Source organism: Schistocerca gregaria, chromosome 3, assembly GCF_023897955.1.
Source record: "Schistocerca gregaria isolate iqSchGreg1 chromosome 3, iqSchGreg1.2, whole genome shotgun sequence".
Classification (NCBI taxonomy): Eukaryota; Metazoa; Arthropoda; class Insecta; order Orthoptera; family Acrididae; genus Schistocerca; species Schistocerca gregaria.
The window spans coordinates 296,277,021-296,297,971 of NC_064922.1; the positions used below are offsets into that span (position 1 = coordinate 296,277,021).

Here is a 20,951-nt window from a genome sequence, read left to right on the forward strand (position 1 = left end):
TGCATTCTATGTGGGCATCACAACCACCAACCTTTCTGCCCACATGAATGGCCACCGTGGACCACCTTGTTGCTGTGCATGCTGACCAACCGGATGTCCTTCATTTCAATGACTGCTTCACAGCCTGTGCCATCTGAATCCTCCCCACCAGCACCAGCTTTTCTGAACTGTGCAGGTGGGAACACTCCTTGCAATATATCATATGTTCTCGTAACCCTCCTGTTCTCAACTTTCGTTAGCATTTTTCTCACCCATCCAGCCCCTTCCCTGTTCCCATTCCAGCACTAACACAGTCCTCATTCCATCAATGCACACAGTCATTTTACTTCTCTTCTTTTTTGAAATCTCCCCCACCTCTCTCCTGCCCTCAGTCTAACCTCCCGACTGTACCTAGCTACCCTACCCTCTCTCCACCTCATCCCTGCGGGTTCCCCAGTAGCACTTCACTGTCCCCCACCCCAACCCTCCTTTCCCTCCCCACCTCTGCTCCAGCCTCCTCCTTACCCCCACCCAGTTGCCACTCCCATCATGCATTGCTGGTTACAGTGTGGCTTCAGCTGCCAGAGGCTGCAGTCGGTGTGTGTGTGTGTGTGTGTGTGTGTGTGTGTGTGTGTGTGTGTGTGTGTGTGTGTGTGTGTGTTTCACTAAATCTAAAATTATTCTGGACCTCTTTAGCCACCAAGCTGGCAGTTGGTTCTATCCCCCGTTAGAACTGGTATTTGTCTCAAACCAAGTGTCACTAGGTCATGCTTTGCACAGATACAAAATGGTCCCCATCTTCATTAACAATTAGTCAAATTACTTCCCTTGAAGGGCAAGTTATGCTTTCATGAACCAGTGATTCTACAACATTGGAGAAGCTGTACATCTCACACCACACACCATGAGGAACTGCTACTAGCTGGTAAAGTCGCAATTCCTCAACTTCAGCACAGAAGCTACATATAAGAATATCCCTGCAAGCACCTGTCACCAGAATAACCTCTCTACAGTACCCAACAGCCTTGCAGTACATAGGTATTGGTGATTCATATACCATGTATCCATAACCTAGCAAGGATCATATGAAAGCATTATAAAAGAGGAGCAGACATACCTTGCTGGCTTCCTAAGGCACTTCAATGCCTTGGGGGATCTTGGCTTCAGATGTCCTATTTGTATTAGCTTTGAATCAAATATGACCCACACAATTAAACCAAATCAATACAACATCAAATTGTGTCCTCCATTCACAGACTAAGGGACAATGCAGTGAACTCCTAATTTTGTATGTTATACTACTCATGGCAATTGAAAACAGAATTACATTTAAAATAATGGCTTGAGGGGGACTCAAGTCTCTTGCTAAAATATGTCAGATAAAACTTCGCCAGCTCGGTATCTGAGAAATCATGGTAAAAGAAAGGAATGTATGAGCAAAGGCACATCTGTGGAAGCCCAGTTGATAAAGCTATTGAAGAATACTGTGCCTCCATACAGTATCACATGCTTTTTCTGTTGAAAAATGTGCCCATAAAATGTTTCTTTTTTCTTTCTTTCTTTCAGAATCAACAGTCTTCTGAGTGGTTGGATATGACTCTTCACAAATTCCTCTATTGTGCCAACCTCTTCACTTCAGAGCAGTACTTGCACCCTACATCCTCAATTACTTGTTGGATGTATTCAAATCTCTGTCTTCCCATACAGTTTTCACCCTCTACTGTTCCATCTAGCACCATAGAGGTTACTCCCTGATGCCTTTACTTATGTCCTATCATCATGTCCCTTCTTCATCTCAGCATTTTCCAGGTGTTCCTTCCTTTGCACATTCTGCGGAGAACCTCCTCAGTTCTTTATCTTATCCATCCATCTGATTTTTAACATTCCTCTGTAGCACCACATCTCAAATATTATGATTCTCTTCTGTTCCAGTTTCCCACTGTCCATGATCCACTACCATACAATGCTGTGCACCTCCAAATGCTCATTCTCAGAAATTTCTTCCTCAAATTAAGGCCAAGGGTTGATACCAGTAGACTTCTCTGGGCCAGGAATACTCTCTTTGCCTGTGCTAGTCTGCTTTTTATGTCCTCCCTGCTTTGTTCATCATACATAATTTTGCTTCCAAGCAGAATTCCTTAACTTCATCTACTTCAACTGTCTCTCTGGTGCCTTTACCTTTTCTAAAGCAAAACTGATAATCATCTAACTGATCGTCAGTTTTCTTTTCCAGTCTTCTGTATGTTATTATTGTCAGCAGCTTGGATGCATGATCTGTTAAGCTAATTGTGCAATGGTTTTAGTACTTGTTTGTCCTTGCTATCTTCAGAATTTTGTGGATGATATTTTTCTGGAATTCTGATGGTGTGCATCACCAGGCTCATAGATTCTACACATCAACTTGAATAGTCATTTGGTTGCCACTTCCCTCAGTGATTTTAGAAATTCCGATGGAATGTGATCTATACCTTCTGTGTTATTTGATCTGAAGTCTTGCAAAGCTCTTTTAAATTCTGACTCTAATGCTGAACCACTTATGTCTGACTCCAATTTATTCTTCTAACATGTCATCAGCCCTTCAGTGCACTCTGTCCACCTGTCTGCTTTCTCTTCTTTGTGTAACAGTGCAATTCCCATTGCATTCTTAATGTCACCATCTTTGCATTTAATTTCACCAAAGATTATTTTGGCTTCCCTATAAGCTGAATCACTCCTCCTGGCGATCATTTCTTTATCGATTTCGTCACATTTTTCCTGCAGCCATTTCACCTTGACTGCCGTGCATTTGCTATTTATTTCATTCCGAAAGCATTTATAATGCTGCATGCCTGTCTTTCCCTGAGTATTTTTGTACGTACTTCTTTCATCGATCAACTGACAATCAGTCTCTGACACAAAGTTTATTTGAGTTTACCTTCCTTGTACCTATGTTTGCCTGTCCAACATATTTGTTTACCCTTTCTAGAGATGTTCACTCCACTTCAATTGAGTTGCTTACTCTGGTGTTCCTTATTGCAGTGTCCGCATCATTAGCGAACTTCAAATGCATCTTGTCATTTTCAGTGTTTCCTTTTACCCCTTCCTTCCACATTGACTCTTTCAGAAGATTCTCTTAAACTTTAGTCTGCTCTTCATGATTACCAAATTGTGAACTATGTCTATATCTGCACCTGGGTACATCTTACAATCCAATACCTGATTTTGGAATCCCTGTCTGACAATGATGTAATCCGATTGGAACCTTCTCATTGTCCCCCCTCTTTTCCAAGTATACCTCCTCCTCTTATGATTCTTGAACTGACAAGATTCTTGAACATAGTATTCACTATTACTAACTGAAATTTCTTGCAGAACTCAGTCTTTCTCCTCTCTCATTCCTACTGCCAAGCCCATATTCTCCTGTAACCCTTCTTCTATTCCTTTCCCTACAACCGTGTTTCAATCCCCTATGATTATTAAATTTTCATGAATTACCCGTTCAACATTCTCATCTATTTTCTGTATCTGCTACTTGCAATGTTGGTATATATACCTGATCTATCCCTGTCAGCAATGGTCTGCTGTTGAATCTGATGAGAACGACCCTATCACCAAACTGTTTACAGTAGCTCACTCTTCACCCGACATTCCTATTCATAAAAAATCTAACCCTGTTACACCATTTTCTGCTGCTGTTGATATTAATCTACATTTGTCTGATAAGAAATCCTTATCTTCTTTCCATTTCACTTCACTGACCCAACATCTAGAGAGCCTCTGCATATCCATTTCCATATTTTCTAGTTTTCCTACTACATTTAAACTTCTGACATTCCATGCTCTGGCTCGCAGCATATTATCCTGGTGTTGGTTATGTCACTTTTTCAAAACATGGTCACCTCCCCCTTGGCAGGCCCCACCTCGAGGTCTGAATAGGAGACTAATCCGTAAGCTTTTGCCAATGGAGAGATGATCATAATACTTTTTTCAACTGTGAGTCATATGTGCTGAGGATATATATTCTGTGTCTTTAATGCAGTGGTTTCCATTGCCTTTTGCATCCTCATGCCATTGATAATTACTGATTCTTGTAAAATGCTATCTCCATAGAAAAGCCTGTTGCATGGCTGTCAGACAGGTAGTCAATGGTGGAAAGTGTGCAGGGATGTTTCCCGAACTCAAACCAAGACTTGTTAAGAAGCTTCCTGGTCACCAGCAATCAGGCCACAATGAGTTTGCCGTAAGTTCCAAGGTTTTCCATACAGAACTAATTCAGGCAATGTTTCAGTAATCATTTGGGTGTATGTAGTCCTTCCCTTGTTTTAAGAGATGACCAAAACTGCTTCCCTTAACAAGCTGGGAACATATGCTGTCTTCCACATTTTATTGAAAAATTCTAGAAGGATTTCCTTTTATTTCTATCCAGGTTTACCCAGTACTCTACTTGATTCAGTAGTCAGCAGTGCAATATCACAAGCTCCAGACCATAACAAATTCAGCTCCATCGTGCTGTTACAGCAATCAACTTTTCTTTGACCTTAAGTCCGATCCATCACTTTCCATGATTAGAGGGTGTGACAGGGTGCCAGATCCAGTGTGACACCAGCAGTTGTATTGGCAAACTGCTGGGCCATTGTCAGAGTGTTGTTTGGATATGCTCTTCCTTCAGTATAGCCGCCGCAAGTTGCTTACTTGTGCTTTCCAGAAACCCATTTAATTACTTCCCATACTTGTTTAGACGAAGGGTGTTAAGGGATGTAGTTGAAATTTCATCTTACTCTCCTTTACAACAGTGGAATTTGGTTCTTACCATCCAAAAGGAAGCAAGAGTCTCAGCAGTTTATCAGCAGAGCCACTCACTGACCCTGATTGCGGTGCAGCACTTGAGCACTGATTGGTCTTCGAAATGCATCCTGATGATGAAGTTGTCATTGGAGTGCAAATCATTGAACACTTCTCAATGAGCAGTGTTGGTGACATTAGGACAGCATACAAAGAGATCAGTGGCAGAGAATGATCCACGGCAGTACTGAAGTGTACACTCGGCCCCTTCTTCAAGAGGTATAATATTTCTAGAGACATGAGAACCTGTTTTGGAAAGACCTCATTGCTATTGCTGTGGAGGCTGAGTTGCCCACTGTTGTTATGGTAGGTCGAGTTTGTCAGTTCGTGAAAGGGCTTATGGTGCAGTTCACCGCTAAGACAATTTCTGCCTGACACCATTACACAGCTATGTCCCAGGATCAGGTAACAGGACAAGAGAACGAAGGTTCTACAACGCTCCAACAAATTAGTAACAAAGTCACACAAATGAATTAAAAGGTTTACTTATCTTTGTGACTAGTTGAATAATTAAGTCTGCGACACTCATTGTAATATAATTACCTATCTTTGTGACTAGTTGAATAATTAAGTCTGCGACACTCATTGTAATATAACACAAAAAAGGCCCTCAATGGCTAAGCGCAATGATCATAGGTTAATTTCACAGTACATAGCAAATGCAATTTGCAACTACTGTCTGTTTAGTTCTAACTGTTCACTAAACAACATTCCTGTGTATGACAGCCCAGGTCAATGATCTATAACCAAGTGGGCGAGAGCTGCTCTTCTATCTTCCAAGTAGACTTCTGTCCATTGTCGTCTGATCATTGGCAGGTTGCACACGGCCACAATTGGTCGAGGCAAAGTCGATATCTTCCTCCTTGGCGCCACCCTTGACGGTGATGGGACTCGTACAAGTGGTGAATCTCTATGGCACTGGCACCAGCTCTTATCTTTGTGCCTGTGGTGCTTTTGCCCTGGCTTTGTCTAGTTCAGATGACACAGCACCTCAACAGCTCATCCTCAGTGACAGTACTTGGGAGATCCCAACAACACATTACATGCATCGAAGTTTCCCCACAGAAGAGGAACAGATGGTAAACTGTGCAGTAAGGTCTTTAATAGACTAGAACTAGGAATGTATCTTCATTAGTGGGCAAGTATATGGGAGTAAGTGACATGCTGTATGTCAGATGCACTACAGCAGCACCTGCTTGCAAATTAATGTTGAGGAGAAGATGCAAGGAGTGGCATTTGCCACAAACAAATATTGGCACACCGGCCATTAGACCTCCCCGTGTGAGGGTATCCTTACGATAGTGGCTGTATCTTCTTAGTACAGGGTTATCAGTAACTTCAAGATGAGTCATGTCAAGACATAAACACAAAGGCCTTCCCTGTGCTAATAGTTTGAGCACCTACATGTGTCTCCTGAACCCATTCACACTGCACTACTGTACGAGAGTAGCTTTGTAGGTGTGATTTTCCTACGACGATCTTTAACTTGGTGCTAACATTGTAGACACGTGGCAATTGAGGGTTTAGATGAGGGACTGACTGGTTTCACCTGGCAGACTTCATATTCCAATCCAGAGGAGATACCGAGTGGCACAGAGACACAATGAAAAAGGGACTGCTAGATATTATCAGCTACTAGACTAAGTTATTCAGCAAAGATAGACAAAATCAAACACACACATTCCCACATTTCCATCACAGACTTTTCATTGTTTGGCTCCATAGTCAGAACAGGTCATTTGCAGACTTATCAGTTAAAACAAATGTGAAATGGTCTGAGAGTTCATTCTCTTCCACTTCTGTTTATTTTAATTCCACTGTGATGCTTACTAGGCTTTCTAACATTCTTTTGTTGTTGTGGAGCTTGCTTTCATGTGCACTTAGTACACTATTCATCTTATTTTCTTATTACCGGCAATAGCATAATTGTTTACTTGCAACAACATGTGCTTGAGCACACATTTGTACTTAATGATGCCGATCTGCATCTGAACAGATATGCTGGCTTTGGTAATTGGCATCTAAACTACTGAAGCAATTGGTGGCTGCACTGACTGGTGTAATTTTTTTCTCCTCAACATATGACACACACTTGGTGACTAATCCCCTGCATCTTCTTTTCCTCCTGAAATGTTTTGCAATTTTGATTCCACGGGACATGATCCCTGGAGAACTTGATATATAATTCAGGAAATCAGCCAGTGACTCCTGCTCTATAAGCTTCCATGCACATCACATTTGCCACACAATGTCTGTCCATTATATGGAAGTGTTGTGTAGCTCATATCACTGACACTTGAAACATAACAGAGCTTTGGCATATATGGCCTCATTTTCAAGTGGGGGAAGTCTGCCATACATCAATCAACAACAAATAAAATTAATTTTACTTCCTTGGAAACATAAAACATGATATAAACATTCACTGTTAGATTACAGAAAGAAGTATGGATGCATTAAAAACAGGGGAGACAGTGTTCTTCATGAAATAACTAATCTATTATAACAATGAAGATAATCTATGCTTGAAAATATAATATAAACAATGTAGGAAAAGACAGACTGCTACTTACTGTAAAGATGACATGTTAAGTTGCAGACAGGCACAATTAAAAAGACACTTACACACATCTTTCATCCACAGTCTTCATCAGCAGAGGACAAATGCGCCATTCATACTCAAAGCAAGTGCACCTTACACACACAACTGCCAACTCCAGCAGCTCAGGCCAGAATGCAACTGTCATGTGGGATGGAAGCTGCAGTCTGGAGGGGGTGAGGAAGGGGACAGGATAGTAATGTATGGGTGGGCGGAGAGAGGGATACTGACTAGCAGAGTGTGCAGGGACTAGAATGCCAACAGGTGTAGCATCAGGAGTTTATGGGACAGGGAGAGGGGGAAAAAAAGGAATGAAAAAGGCGAGGAGCAGAGATACATGAGGGCAGCAAACGAACAGGGTGGGAGACGAGAACTGGGAGGAGATTATAGGACAGAGGGGGTGGAAACTGTTAGGTGTAGGGACAGTATGATACTGTAGGTTGATGCTAGGATAACTACGGAGTGGAGAGAATGTTTTAAGAATAACTGCCATCTGCACAGTTCAGAAAATGTGGTGGTAGAGGAGAGGATCCAGATGGTTAGGGTAGTGAAACAGTCATTGAAATCGAGCATGTTATATTTGGCTGCATGTTGTGCCACAAGGTGGCCTACTTTATTTTGACCACAGTCTAGCAGTGGCCAATCATCCTGGTGGACAGCTGGTTGGTAGTAATATCAACATAAAAAGCTGTGCAAAGACTGCAGCAGAGCTGGAAATAACATGGCTGCTCAAAACAAATCCTGACCTAATCATCCTATCTACAGACAAATGTTGCACCATCATCGTTTTGAATCGCAGTGACTACCAGGCAGAAAGCCTCCAGCAATTGTCTGACCTCTCCACCTATAAACTCTGGCAGAGTGATCCCTTCCCGGAAGCCCAACACAACCTCCAATCCCAGCTTAAAGCCTTAGGCCCTTGTTAGAACCTTTCCCCCAAATCCATTTCCCTCCTGACCCCTATGACACTCAGCACACCCACCTAATGCATGCTCCCCAGAATCACAAACCCAAGCCTGGATGCCCCATTGTGGCTTGCTGTTGTACCCCTACAGAAAGAATTTCAACCCTCATTGACCAACACTTCCAACCAATTGCCCGTAATCCAGTCTCCAACATCAAAGACACCAATCACTTTCTTCACTGACTCTCCACCATCCCCATCCCTTTACCCCTTGGATCCTTATTCATCACTATTAACACCACCTCCCTAAACACCGATGTCCCTCATGCACATAGTGTTAGCACTATTGAACACTATCTTTCCCAGCATCTTTCACACTCCAAACTAACTACCTCATTCGTCATACACCTTACTAACTTTAACATAGCCTAGAACTACTTCTCCTTTGATGGGAGGGTATACAAACAATCCATGGCACAGCCATTGGCACTCGCAGGGCACCTTCCTATGCCAACCTGCTTATAGGCCATCTACAGAATGCTCCTTTAATGGGAGGGTATACAAACAATCCATGGCACAGCCATTGGCACTCGCAGGGCACCTTCCTATGCCAACGTGCTTATGGGCCATCTACGGAAGAGCCTCCTAACATCCCAAATGCCAAACCCCTAGTTTGGTTCAGGTTCACTGATGGTATATTCACGATCTAGACTCAGGGCCAAGACATGCCATCTTCACTCCTTCAAAACCTCAACACCTTCACTCCCATCTGCTCCACCTGGTCCTCCTGAATCCAGTGTGTCACCTCCCTAGATGTAGACGTTTTCCTCTATGGTGGCTCCATCCGCACCTATGTCCACATTAAACCCACCAAACACCAACACCACCTACATTTCGACAGGTCATCCCTTTCAGACCAAAAAAATCCCACCCACACTGCCTGACCCCCAGGGACGGCATATCTGCAGTGACAAGAACTCCCTTACTCAGTATGCCAAGAGTCTCACCAAGGCCTTCACAGACCTATTCCACAAACAGATCTCCCATGTCATTTCCCCTCACAGGCCCAATCCTCCCACCAGCCCCAAGAACCAGCCACAATGGAATGCTCCCTTCATCACCCAGTACCACCCTGGACTAGAACCACTGAACCATAGCCTTTGCCAGGGCTTTGATTACCTACCATCACGCTCTGAAATGAGGGACATCCGACCCCTTTGTACTCTTCATAAAGTGGTGCTCTGGCAACCACCCAACCTCTGCAACATCCTAATCCATCTGTACACCACTCCCAACCCCTCACCCATGTGCAAGACCTGCCCAATCCACTTGCCCAGCACTTCCTATCTCAGTCCTGTCATAGGTTTATCAGAGGCCTGGCCACTTGTGAAAGCAGCAATGTTATTTACTGGCTCTGCTGCAATCACTGTACAGCTTTTTATACTGGTATGACTACCAGCTGTCCATGGGGATGAACACCCACTGCCAAGGTGTTGCCAAGAGCAATGTCAGCCACCCTGTGGCATGAACAGCCATTGCCAAACTGGCCAAGAGCAAAGTAGGACACCCTGTGGCAAAACATGCAGCTGAACGTAACGTGTTTGATTTCAGTGGCTGTTTCACAACCCAGACCATCAGGATTCTCCCATCCACTACCAACTTTTCTCCTTAGAACACATTCTCTGCTCTCAAATTATCCCAGTCTCAACCTATGGTGAACTACTGTTCCCACATCCTCCATCCCCATGTCATCATCTCCTCCCCATTCTTGTTTCCCACCCTATTAATGTCCTGTCAATAACAAGGGTATTACAAATGGGACACAAAGGCAGGGAAGGAAAAAGGCCCTGTTCTTTTGAAAGGCACCATCCCAATGATATTCCTTTCTTCAAGTATGAGAAAAGAGGAGGTGGAGCTAAGGTGTGACAAAGGGGCACAGAGAAAAAGTAGGGTAACAAATAAGCAGTTGAGACAGTCAAAAGCACACAGTAGCTTAAGTTATTATTCAATATATGTCCATTAAATGCTTAACCTCACTTTCAGAAAAAAACTTACCTCCTGAGAATAAGTGACCATTCTCATCCAGAGCTAATGCTCTGACATCGTGGTCATGAATACGACGTTGTACTGATTTTACCCAGCGACTTTTTCGGCCCTGGCCCTTGATTTTTACATTAACGTAATTGGCAATGATTGGATCCATCCCTGTATGAAAATTAGATATGTAATACACAATAAGAACTGATACACAATTTGACACGCACCATTCAGTGCACTAAAGATTCTTATAATTAATGCAAAAGTACAAGACAGATTCCATTTACAGAAGTAATGATTTAATTTTTGCACTAACCAGCACAATAAATGTTTGTTTGATCTCTCGAAAGACACAAACAAAAAATGTCTGCCATGTGACTCTCGTGACTTTCCGACAAAACACCCATGTTGCCATCCCAAAAGCACACCTGACCCCTGAAATGAAGAAGCCATAGATGTAATATTCACATAATTTCATAGTGTTATGGATATTTTCTCTACTCATTCACCACGGTTCTATATGATTAAAATTAATGAATCATGTGAATGTTGCCGGTAAGCATCTCAGAACATTTACCACACAACAGACCTGCCACCTGTTCGGTCTTACCTATATTTGCTTAACCGTGCAAAAGAAAAGATATTTTGTGTAAACCTATTTTTTTCTTTTTCTTCTTTGAACTTTCTGGAGCTACTCAGCCGTACACTGGCACATATAAGCAGACAAAATCTCATATATATACAGTATTATAAATAAGAAAGAGAGAGAGAGAGAGAGAGAGAGAGAGAGAGAGAGAGAGAGAGAGAGAGAGAGAGAGAGAGAGTGTGTGTGTGTGTGAGAGAGAGAGAGAGAGAGAGAGAGAGAGAGAGAGAGAGATAGTAAATTCAGTTTTTGTGCCATTGACCCAAAAATGAGATGATTCTTCTAGATGTAGAATACGTCAGAAAGTATAAAATAAAGAACATAAATCATCTGAATGAAATACTTACCACTCTGATCATTTGTCAGCAGACAGTAAAAATAGGTGAATACATTACAGTAAACTGGATCTACTAATATTTACAGAATTAATACACCATCAAAATGAAACACAGTTATGCATTTGTAATAAAGTGAACATCCACAAAATACCTAGTCTTGATTGTTGTGGCCCAATGCTATCAAAACTGAAATATAACAGACATTTTTACTTAAGCTGGTCTAACAGTCCCTGTTAAGATATTCATCTATAGAATAGGAGTTGCCTATCAAAAAGTCTTTCAAACACTGTTTAAACGGTGCTTTATCTGAAACCAAGTTTTTAATGGTAGCTGGCATTTTATTGAAAATGTGTGTTCCTGAATACTGGACCCCTCTTTGGACCAAGGTAACTGATTTGAGGTCTTTATATTGATTGTTCTAATTAATTGTAACAAATTTTATCAAGGAATAAATATACTGAGAAGCAGTGGTTGGAACACAAAGTTCCTTGAACAGGTTTCCAAAGATCTTCTTGAATTTACACCAAAAACAATTCTTATTACATGCTTTTGCACGCTAAAATCTTTAGCTCGATTTGATGAGTTATCCCAGAATGTGATCCCATATGACATAATGGAATGAAAGGAAGCAAAGTAAGCAAGTGGTTTTATATTTATATCTCTTACATCTAACATAGTTTTCACTGCAAATGCAGATTTGTTTAGGCACTTCAGCAATTCTGTGGTATGCCCTTCCAAATTGAATTTTATTGAGTTGTAATCCCAGAAATTTAACACTGTCAATCTCTTTGATCTGCCTGTCTTCATACGTTATACACATGTTGGCAAATAATAATGAGGAAATCTCTTAAAGGTTCTGAACTGGATATAGTGGGTCAAGCTTAATAACAGTGAATTACCTTTAAACCATTTATTAATGCCAGTGAAAATTTGATTAGCAGCCATTTCTAAATATATATTTGACTGCTACTTATTAAAGTGTTTGTATCATCTGCAAACAAATCAAACTTAGCATCTGAAAATGTAACAGATGAGAGGTGTCTGTGTAATAGTAAGTTTGTTACTCCTTCAGACTGAAATGGCAGGATGGATTTGATTGAAATTTGGAATGGAGGTATTAATTAACACACAGGCAATCTTATATACACCTTCCTACCAAAGGAATGAGGGTGAAAAAGTAAGGTAGATCTCAATGCCTGGTTACCCATATTTTATTCATCCAGTATTAGAGAATGATAGTACTTAGTGACTTGCAATGAAGTTTACAAATAATATCAAACATCAGTGAAATTTTCTCGCTGATAATTCCCACAAAATGACGAAAGGAGAAAAAGTTTACCGCTTACTACATTTTCTCTGTTGATGCAGTAAGACTGCAGCATGAAGCATGATGTTTACTTTATTACTTCTTTACTACAAAATGTTTCCACAACATTTGGCAGACAGTTTCAACATATACCACTGAATATATCGGCAAAATTATACCATTGGATAGCACGTAGTTCAGAAGACTTGATGTCATAAAGACCTAGAAGTACAAAAACTGTCACATCAAGTATGGCATTTCAATTAATTACTTCTTTGCTACTAACTGCATTCCCAAATGATTCACGGACTGTAGATACATATACCACTGCACATGCCTGCAAAATTATATCATTTTATGACACACAGATCAGGAGATACCACATTATAAATACTTAGTACGTGAAAATAAAACTGCAGGGTGAAATTCAGTATAAGTGAGATGTGTGTGCAAAAAAATGTGAAATATATTTGATAAGTGCATATGCGGACAAAGTCAAGGGTAAAAAGCTCATCCTGGAATGATTTCAACCAAATTTGGTAAACAAAATAGGTATGATCTGGACAGAAATTGTGTGGGGGTAAGAACCAGTGGCTTTCTACTGGGCAGAGTAATAATGTGGAGAAAGAAGGGGGGAGAATGAGATGGACAGAGTGTGGGAAAGAGGAGAAAGGCTAATAGAGGACTTAAACAGATCCATACCCAGGTATTCTTTTTTTCTAAATAGCTGTTTAAGCACAGGCCACACTAAGGGGCACAGCCAGTCAATAATAAAGTGTAGTGCATTTCTGTTTTACTTCCCATTTTACACTATTATTGCCTGTCATACTTCTCTTTTCCTTGGTCTTTACTAGTAACCTGTCAGGATACATTTATGCAAATATTAATTCCACCACCTTTTGCTTTCTACCAGCATTTCCTTTTACACTGAATATATTTAGTTCCCACCCCCCATGAACCATGGACCTTGCCGTTGGTGGGGAGGCTTGCGTGCCTCAGCGCTACAGATAGCCGTACCGTAGGTGCAACCACAACGGAGGAGTATCTGTTGAGAGGCCAGACAAACGTGTAGTTCCTGAAGAGGGGCAGCAGCCTTTTCAGTAGTTGCAGGGGCAACAGTCTGGATGATAGACTGATCTGGCCTTGTAACACTACCAAAACAGCCTTACTGTGAACGGCTGAAAGCAAGGGGAAACTACAGCCGTAATTTTTCCCAAGGGCATGCAGCTTTACTGTATGATTAAATGATGATGGCGTCCTCTTGGGTAAAATATTCCAGAGGTAAAATAGTCCCCCATTCGGATCTCCGGGCGGGGACTACTCAAGAGGATGTCGTTATCAGGAGAAAGAAAACTGGCGTTCTACTGATCGGAGCGTGGAATGTCAGATCCCTTAATCGGGCAAGTAGGTTAGAAAATTTAAAAAGGGAAATGGATAGGTTAAAGTTAGATATAGTGGGAATTAGTGAAGTTCGGTGGCAGGAGGAACAAAACTTCTGGTCAGGTGACTACAGGGTTATAAACACAAAATCAAATAGGGGTAATGCAGGAGTAGCTTTAATAATGAATAGGAAAATAGGAATGCGGGTAAGCTACTACAAACAGCATAGTGAACGCATTATTGTGGCAAAGATAGATACGAAGCCCACACCTACTACAGTAGTACAAGTTTATATGCCAACTAGCTCTGCAGATGACGAAGAAATTGAAGAAATGTATGATCAAATAAAAGAAATTATTCAGATAGTGAAGGGAGATGAAAATTTAATAGTCATGAGTGACTGGAATTCGGTAGTAGGGAAAGTGAGAGAAGGAAACGTAGTAGGTGAATATGGACTAGGGCAAAGAAATAAAAGAGGAAGCCGCCTGGTAGAATTTTGCACAGAGCACAACTTAATCATAGCTAACACTTGGTTCAAGAATCATAAAAGAAGGCTGTATACATGGAAGAACCCTGGAGATACTAAAAGGTATCAGACAGATTATATAATGGTTAGACAGAGATTTAGGAACCAGGTTTTAAATTGTAAGACATTTCCAGGGGCAGATGTGGACTCTGACCACAATCTATTGGTTATGACCTGTAGATTAAAACTGAAGAAACTGCAAAAAGGTGGGAATTTAAGGAGACGGGACCTGCATAAACTGAAAGAACCAGAGGTTGTACAGAGTTTCAGGGAGAGCATAAGGGAGCAATTGACAGGAATAGGGGAAAGAAATATAGTAGAAGAAGAATGGTTAGCTTTGAGGGATGAAGTAGTGAAGGCAGCAGAGGATCAAGTAGGTAAAAAGACGAGGGTTAGTAGAAATCCTTGGGTGACAGAAGAAATATTGAATTTAATTGATGAAAGGAGAAAATATAAAAATGCAGTAAATGAAGTAGGCAAAAAGGAATACAGACGTCTCACAAATGAGATCAACAGGAAGTGCAAAATGGCTAAGCAGGGATGGCTAGAGGACAAATGTAAGGATGTAGAGGCTCATCTCACTAGGGGTAAGATAGATACTGCCTACAGGAAAATTAAAGAGACCTTTGGAGATAGGAGAACCACTTGTATGAACATCAAGAGCTCGAATGGAAACCCAGTTCTAAGCAAAGAAGATAAAGCAGAAGGGTGGAAGGAGTATATAGAGGGTCTATACAAGGGCGATATACTTGAGAACAATATTATGGAATTGGAAGAGGATGAAGATGAAATGGGAGATACGATACTGCGTGTAGAGTTTGACAGAGCACTGAAAGACCTGAGTTGAAACAAGGCCCCCGGAGTAGACAACATTCCATTGGAACTACTGACGGCCTCGGGAGAGCCAGGCCTTACAAAACTCTACCATCTGGTGAGCAAGATGTATGAGACAGGCGAAATACCCTCAGACTTCAAGAAGAATATAATAATTCCAATCCCAAAGAAAGCAGGTGTTGACAGTTGTGAAAATTACCGAACTATCAGTTTAATAAGTCACAGCTGCAAAATACTAACACGAATTCTTTACAGACGAATGGAAAAACTAGTAGAAGCTGACCTCGGGGAAGATCAGTTTGGCTTCCGTAGAAATGTTGGAACACATGAGGCAATACTGACCCTACGATTTACCTTAGAAGAAAGATTAAGGAAAGGCAAACCTACCTTTCTGGCATTTGTAGACTTAGAGAAAGCTTTTGACAATGTTGATTGGAATACCCTCTTTCAAATTCTAAACGTGGCAGGAGTAAAATACAGGGAGCGAAAGACTATTTACAATTTGTACAGAAACGAGATGGCAGTTATAAGAGTCGAGTGGCATGAAAGGGAAGCAGTGGTTGGGAAGGGAGTGAGACAGGGTTGTAGCCTCTCATCGATGTTATTCAATCTGTATATTGAGCAAGCAGTAAAGGAAACAAAATAAACATTTGGAGTAGGTATTAAAATCCATGGAGAAGAAATAAAAACTTTGAGATTCACCGATGACATTGTAATTCTGTCAGAGACAGCAAAGAACTTGGAAGAGCAGTTGAACGGAATGGATAGTGTCTTGAAAGGAGGATATAAAATGAACAACAACAAAAGCAAAACGAGGATAACGGAATGTAGTCGAATTAAGTCGGGTGATGCTGAGGGAATTAGATTAGGAAATGAGACACTTAAAGTAGTAAAGGAGTTTTGCTATTTGGGGAGCAAAATAACTGATGATGGTCGAAGTAGAGAGGATATAAAATGTAGACTGGCAATGGCAAGGAAAGCGTTTCCGAAAAAGAGAAATTTGTTAACATCGAGTATAGATTTAAGTGTCAGGAAGACATTTCTGAAAGTATTTGTATGGAGTGTAGCCATGTATGGAAGTGAAACATGGACGATAAATAGTTTGGACAAGAAGAGAATAGAAGCTTTCGAAATGTGGTGCTACAGAAGAATGCTGAAGATGAAATGGGTAGATCACATAACTAATGAGGAAGTATTGAATAGGATTGGGGAGAAGAGAAGTTTGTGGCACAACTTGATCAGAAGAAGGGATCGGTTGGTTGGACATGTTCTGAGGCATCAAGGGATCACCAATTTAGTATTGTAGGGCACTGTGGAGGGTAAAAATCGTAGAGGGAGACCAAGAGATGAATACAGTAAGCAGATTCAGAAGGACGTAGGTTGCAGTAGGTACTGGGAGATGAAGAAGCTTGCACAGGATAGAGTAGCATGGAGAGCTGCATCAAACCAGTCTCAGGACTGAAAACCACAACAACAACAACAACAACAACAATATTTAGTTCAATCCTAATGTCGACAAATCCCATACAGACACATTAAGGTTACTACTGTTAGCTGTCACAAAGGGTGATACAAATACGTAACCACAGTGAGAAACAGCAATGTTAGAATCAAGTAATTTTTGGGAAATGTCCATAACTAACTTTTAGAAGGGACGTTCATGAATGTAATTTCAACAAAATAGATAAACTATTCCCTGTTTTGTGCCCAATAGTTCATCATATGCCTCAGTACAGCTAACACCTTCTATTTCTCATTTACAAGTTTGAGAATTATACATATATCAATAAACATAGCTTTGTGATTTATATGGATAGCAAGTTTTAAATACCACAAATTTCTTGCCAGGTCTGGCGGCAGAAGGAAGAAAGTATGAGTGAAGTATACACTGATGTCATTGCAGACAGAACACTAGCTTGAACTGGACAAGGCTAAAAACTGATGTGGTTGGTGCAGCTTTATTAAAGGAAGAAACCTTCTAAGGTTTTGTCTGGAAGGTATTTTTTGTGTGTGTGGGTGTGTGTGTGTGTGTGGGGGGGGGGGGGGGGGGGCAGGGAGTGCACAGACCATAGAAGACCTAAATAAGAATGACTGGGCAGTTATTTTTTAAAAAGGCAGGAAAAAGAAATGCTGTACAATAGATCTCACCCTTTGTTGAACAAATTCCATGCTTTAAAAAGTAATATATGTATGTGGTATAGAATGCTTCAATATCTACAACCAACTCTGAAAATATAACGACTTGCCTTGAGTCACCACTAATTACAGTAAAATCATCAGTTACTGCTAAGCACCACACAATAGTTTCTTTTTTGGTTTGTGCGCGCCCTGTTGTCATCCTATGGATAGCATGTCCAGTATCCACATTCCAGATGCGTATTGTATCACTTGAGCCACTCACTATGAAATCTCCAGTTGCATCCCAAGAAAGACACAATATGCGGCCTGTCAAATCAAATTAACAATAATTACTCATTATAATTGCTCTATTTTAATACAGGGAAAATAAATAATGCATTCATGGTACATCAAAGAAAGAATAACTACTACATAGTATATTTGCAAAGAAATAAGTTTCAACAGAAAAGATGACAATCCATACCCCCTAATATAAAAACTATGGTGTAGAAGTGACTACACAATAAAAGTTTATCACAAACCTTCCTGTTTGTCCAGAACTTTTTCATACTGCAGTCCATCGTCTGTTACGGAAAATATGTTAATGTAACCATCTTCTGTACCAACCTGGAAAATTGATGTATTAGCTAAAAGAATGTTGGGAGAAAAATAACTTTTATCTGAACTACTTTTTGCAATTGGTGTAATCTGATTTATATGAGGTGCTATCCAAAATTTTCGGGACTGGTGCTACCATCTGTTGAAAACCTTAGCTTTGGGCTAACAGTCACCATCAACCTTGAAGTAGTTCCCATCAGCATGTACACACCAGTCCCAGCACTTCTGCCACTGGTCAAACATTCTCTGGATGTCCTGTTCTTTGGGGGTTTTTATCACCGCCCAGTGATGCTTCTTGAATCCTCTCTAGAGTGTCAAACTGACGGCCTTTTACCTTGAGTTTCAGTTTTGGGAAAAGTGCAAGTACAGTGGGTGGGGTACAACCGCAAAGTTGTTTTTTGCCAAAAACGTCCTGGCGAGCAAGGATGTGTGACAGGGTGCGATGTCATGATGCAGCAGACAGTTCCCTTGATGCCAAAGTTTGGGACATTGTCGCAGCACGTTTTCATGGAGCCATCGCAAAATGTCACAGTGGTACGCGGAATTCACTGTTTGGTTGGGTGGGACGAATTCTTTGTGCACAATTCCCTTGGTATCAAAGGAAACAATGATCATGCTCTCCACTTCGCTCTTCACCTGTCTCACTTTTTTGAGTCTTGGACAGCCACTCAAACACATGTGTCCAGCTCATGATCTGTCCCCCAATCACTTGCTGAATCATTGCAAGGGCCGTTGTAGCACCCGAGATTCGCACAGAATTTGATACACACGCACTGTTCTGATCATGGACCTATCGTAAAGTCACCACAAACCAAACACAGAGTACTACGGATATCACTGTGGACACACAACACGCCCTCCCAGCTGAAAGCCACTCCGCACACTGACTGATCAGATACCACCTAGTGGTACGAAGATCTACTACACCAACTTTCCAAATGGTAGCACCAGTCCCGAAAATTTTGGATTCCACCTCGTATGTACAATGCTTAATGTTAGTATTGATATGCTGCCAATCTGCTAAACAGTAGCTCTTTTCAATGTGCTACCGTTGCTTTCATATACATTTGTACCAACATTTCAGTATCTATCTCGCAACAGAAGCCGTTTGTTACGGGGTATTAAAATGGAAAAAAAATCCTTTTCACATTTTTGGATTTTTATCTCATTATGTTGTTCTTGTTGTAGTCTTCAGTCCTGAGACTGGTTTGATGCAGCTCTCATTGCTACTCTATCCTGTGCAACCTTCATCATCTCCCAGTACCTACTGCAGCCTACATCCTTCTGAATCTGCTTACTGTATTCATCTCTTGGTCTCCCTCTACGATTTTTACCCTCCACGCTGCCCTCCAGTACTAAATTGGTGATCCCTTGATGCCTCAGAACATGTCCTACCAACTGATCCCTTCTTCTGGTCATGTTGTGCCACAAACTCCTCTTCCCCAATTCTATTCAATACCTCCTCATTAGTTATGTGATCTACCCATCTAATCTTCAGTATTCGTCTGTAGCACCAAATTTTGAAAGCTTATACTCTCTTCTTGTCTAAACTATTTATGGTCCATGTTTCACTTCCATAAATGGCTACAATCCATACAAATACTTTCAGAAACGACTTCCTGGCACTTAAATCTATACTCGATTCTAACAAATTTCTCTTCTTCAGAAATGCTTTCCTTGCCATTGCCAGTCTACATTTTATATCCTCTCTACTTCGACCAACATCAGTTATTTTGCACCCCAAATAGCAAAATTTCTTCACTACTTTAAGTGTCTCATTTCCTAATCTAATTCACTCAGCATCACCCTACTTAATTTGACTACATTCCATTATCCTCGTTTTGCTTTTGTTGATGTTCATCTTATACCCTCCTTTCAAGACACTGTCCATTCCATTCAACTGCTCTTCCATGTCCTTTGCTGTCTCTGTTCTTATTACTTCTCCATGGATTTTAATACCTACTTCGAACTTTTCTCTTGTTTCCTTTACTGTTTGCTCAACATACAGATTGAATAGCATTGGGGAGAGGCTACAACCCTGTCCCACTCCCTTCCCAACCACTGCTTCCCTTTCATGTCCCTCAACTCTTATAACTGCCATCTGCTTTCTGTACAAATTGTACATAGCCTTTCGCTCCCTCTATTTTACCCCTGCCACCTTCAGAATGTGAAAAAGAGTAGTCCAGTCAACATTGTTGAAAGCTTTCTCTAAGTCTACAAATGCTAGAAATGTAGGTTTGCCTTTCCTTAATCTTTCTTCTAAGATAAGTCGCAAGGTCAGTGTTGCCTCACGTGTTCCAACATTTCTACGGAATCCAAACTGTTCTTCCCCAAGGTTGGCTTCTACCAGTTTTTCCATTCGTCTGTAAAGAATTCACGTTAGTATTTTGCACCTGTGACTTATTAAACTGATTGTTCGGTAAATAAAATAGAAAGAAACTTCCACAGGGGAAAAATATATTAAAAACAAAGATTCCAAGACTTACCAAGCGGGAAAGCGCCGGTAGACAGGCTCAATAAAATAACACACAAAATTTCTAGCTTTTGCAACCAATGGTTGCTTCTTCAGGAAAGAGGGAAGGAGAGGGAAAGGCGAAAGGATGTGGGTTTTAAGGAAGAGGGTAAGGAGTCATTCCAATCCCGGGAGCGGAAAGACTTACCTTAGGGGGAAAAAGGATAGGTATATACTCTCGGTAATTTTCACATCTGTCAAGACCTGCTTTCTTTGGGATTGGAATTATTATATTCTTCTTGAAGTCTGAGGGAATTTCGCCTGTCTCATACACCTTCCTCGCCAGATGGTAGAGTTTTGTCAGGACTGGCTCTCCCAAGGCCGTCAGTAGTTCCA

General features: G+C 41.1%; 1 protein-coding gene across 1 annotated transcript in view; it reads right to left on the reverse strand.

Moving 5' to 3' along the window:
* Positions 1-20,951, reverse strand: part of LOC126354644 (U3 small nucleolar RNA-associated protein 4 homolog) — a 70,053-nt gene that overhangs the window by 39,455 nt on the left and 9,647 nt on the right. The window contains exons 4-7 of the mRNA XM_050004413.1: positions 18,028-18,112; positions 17,614-17,812; positions 10,657-10,775; positions 10,359-10,508 (exon numbers count right to left, since the gene is read on the reverse strand). Coding sequence (XP_049860370.1) covers positions 10,359-10,508; positions 10,657-10,775; positions 17,614-17,812; positions 18,028-18,112 — 553 coding nt within the window. The remainder of the gene's footprint in view (positions 1-10,358; positions 10,509-10,656; positions 10,776-17,613; positions 17,813-18,027; positions 18,113-20,951) is intronic.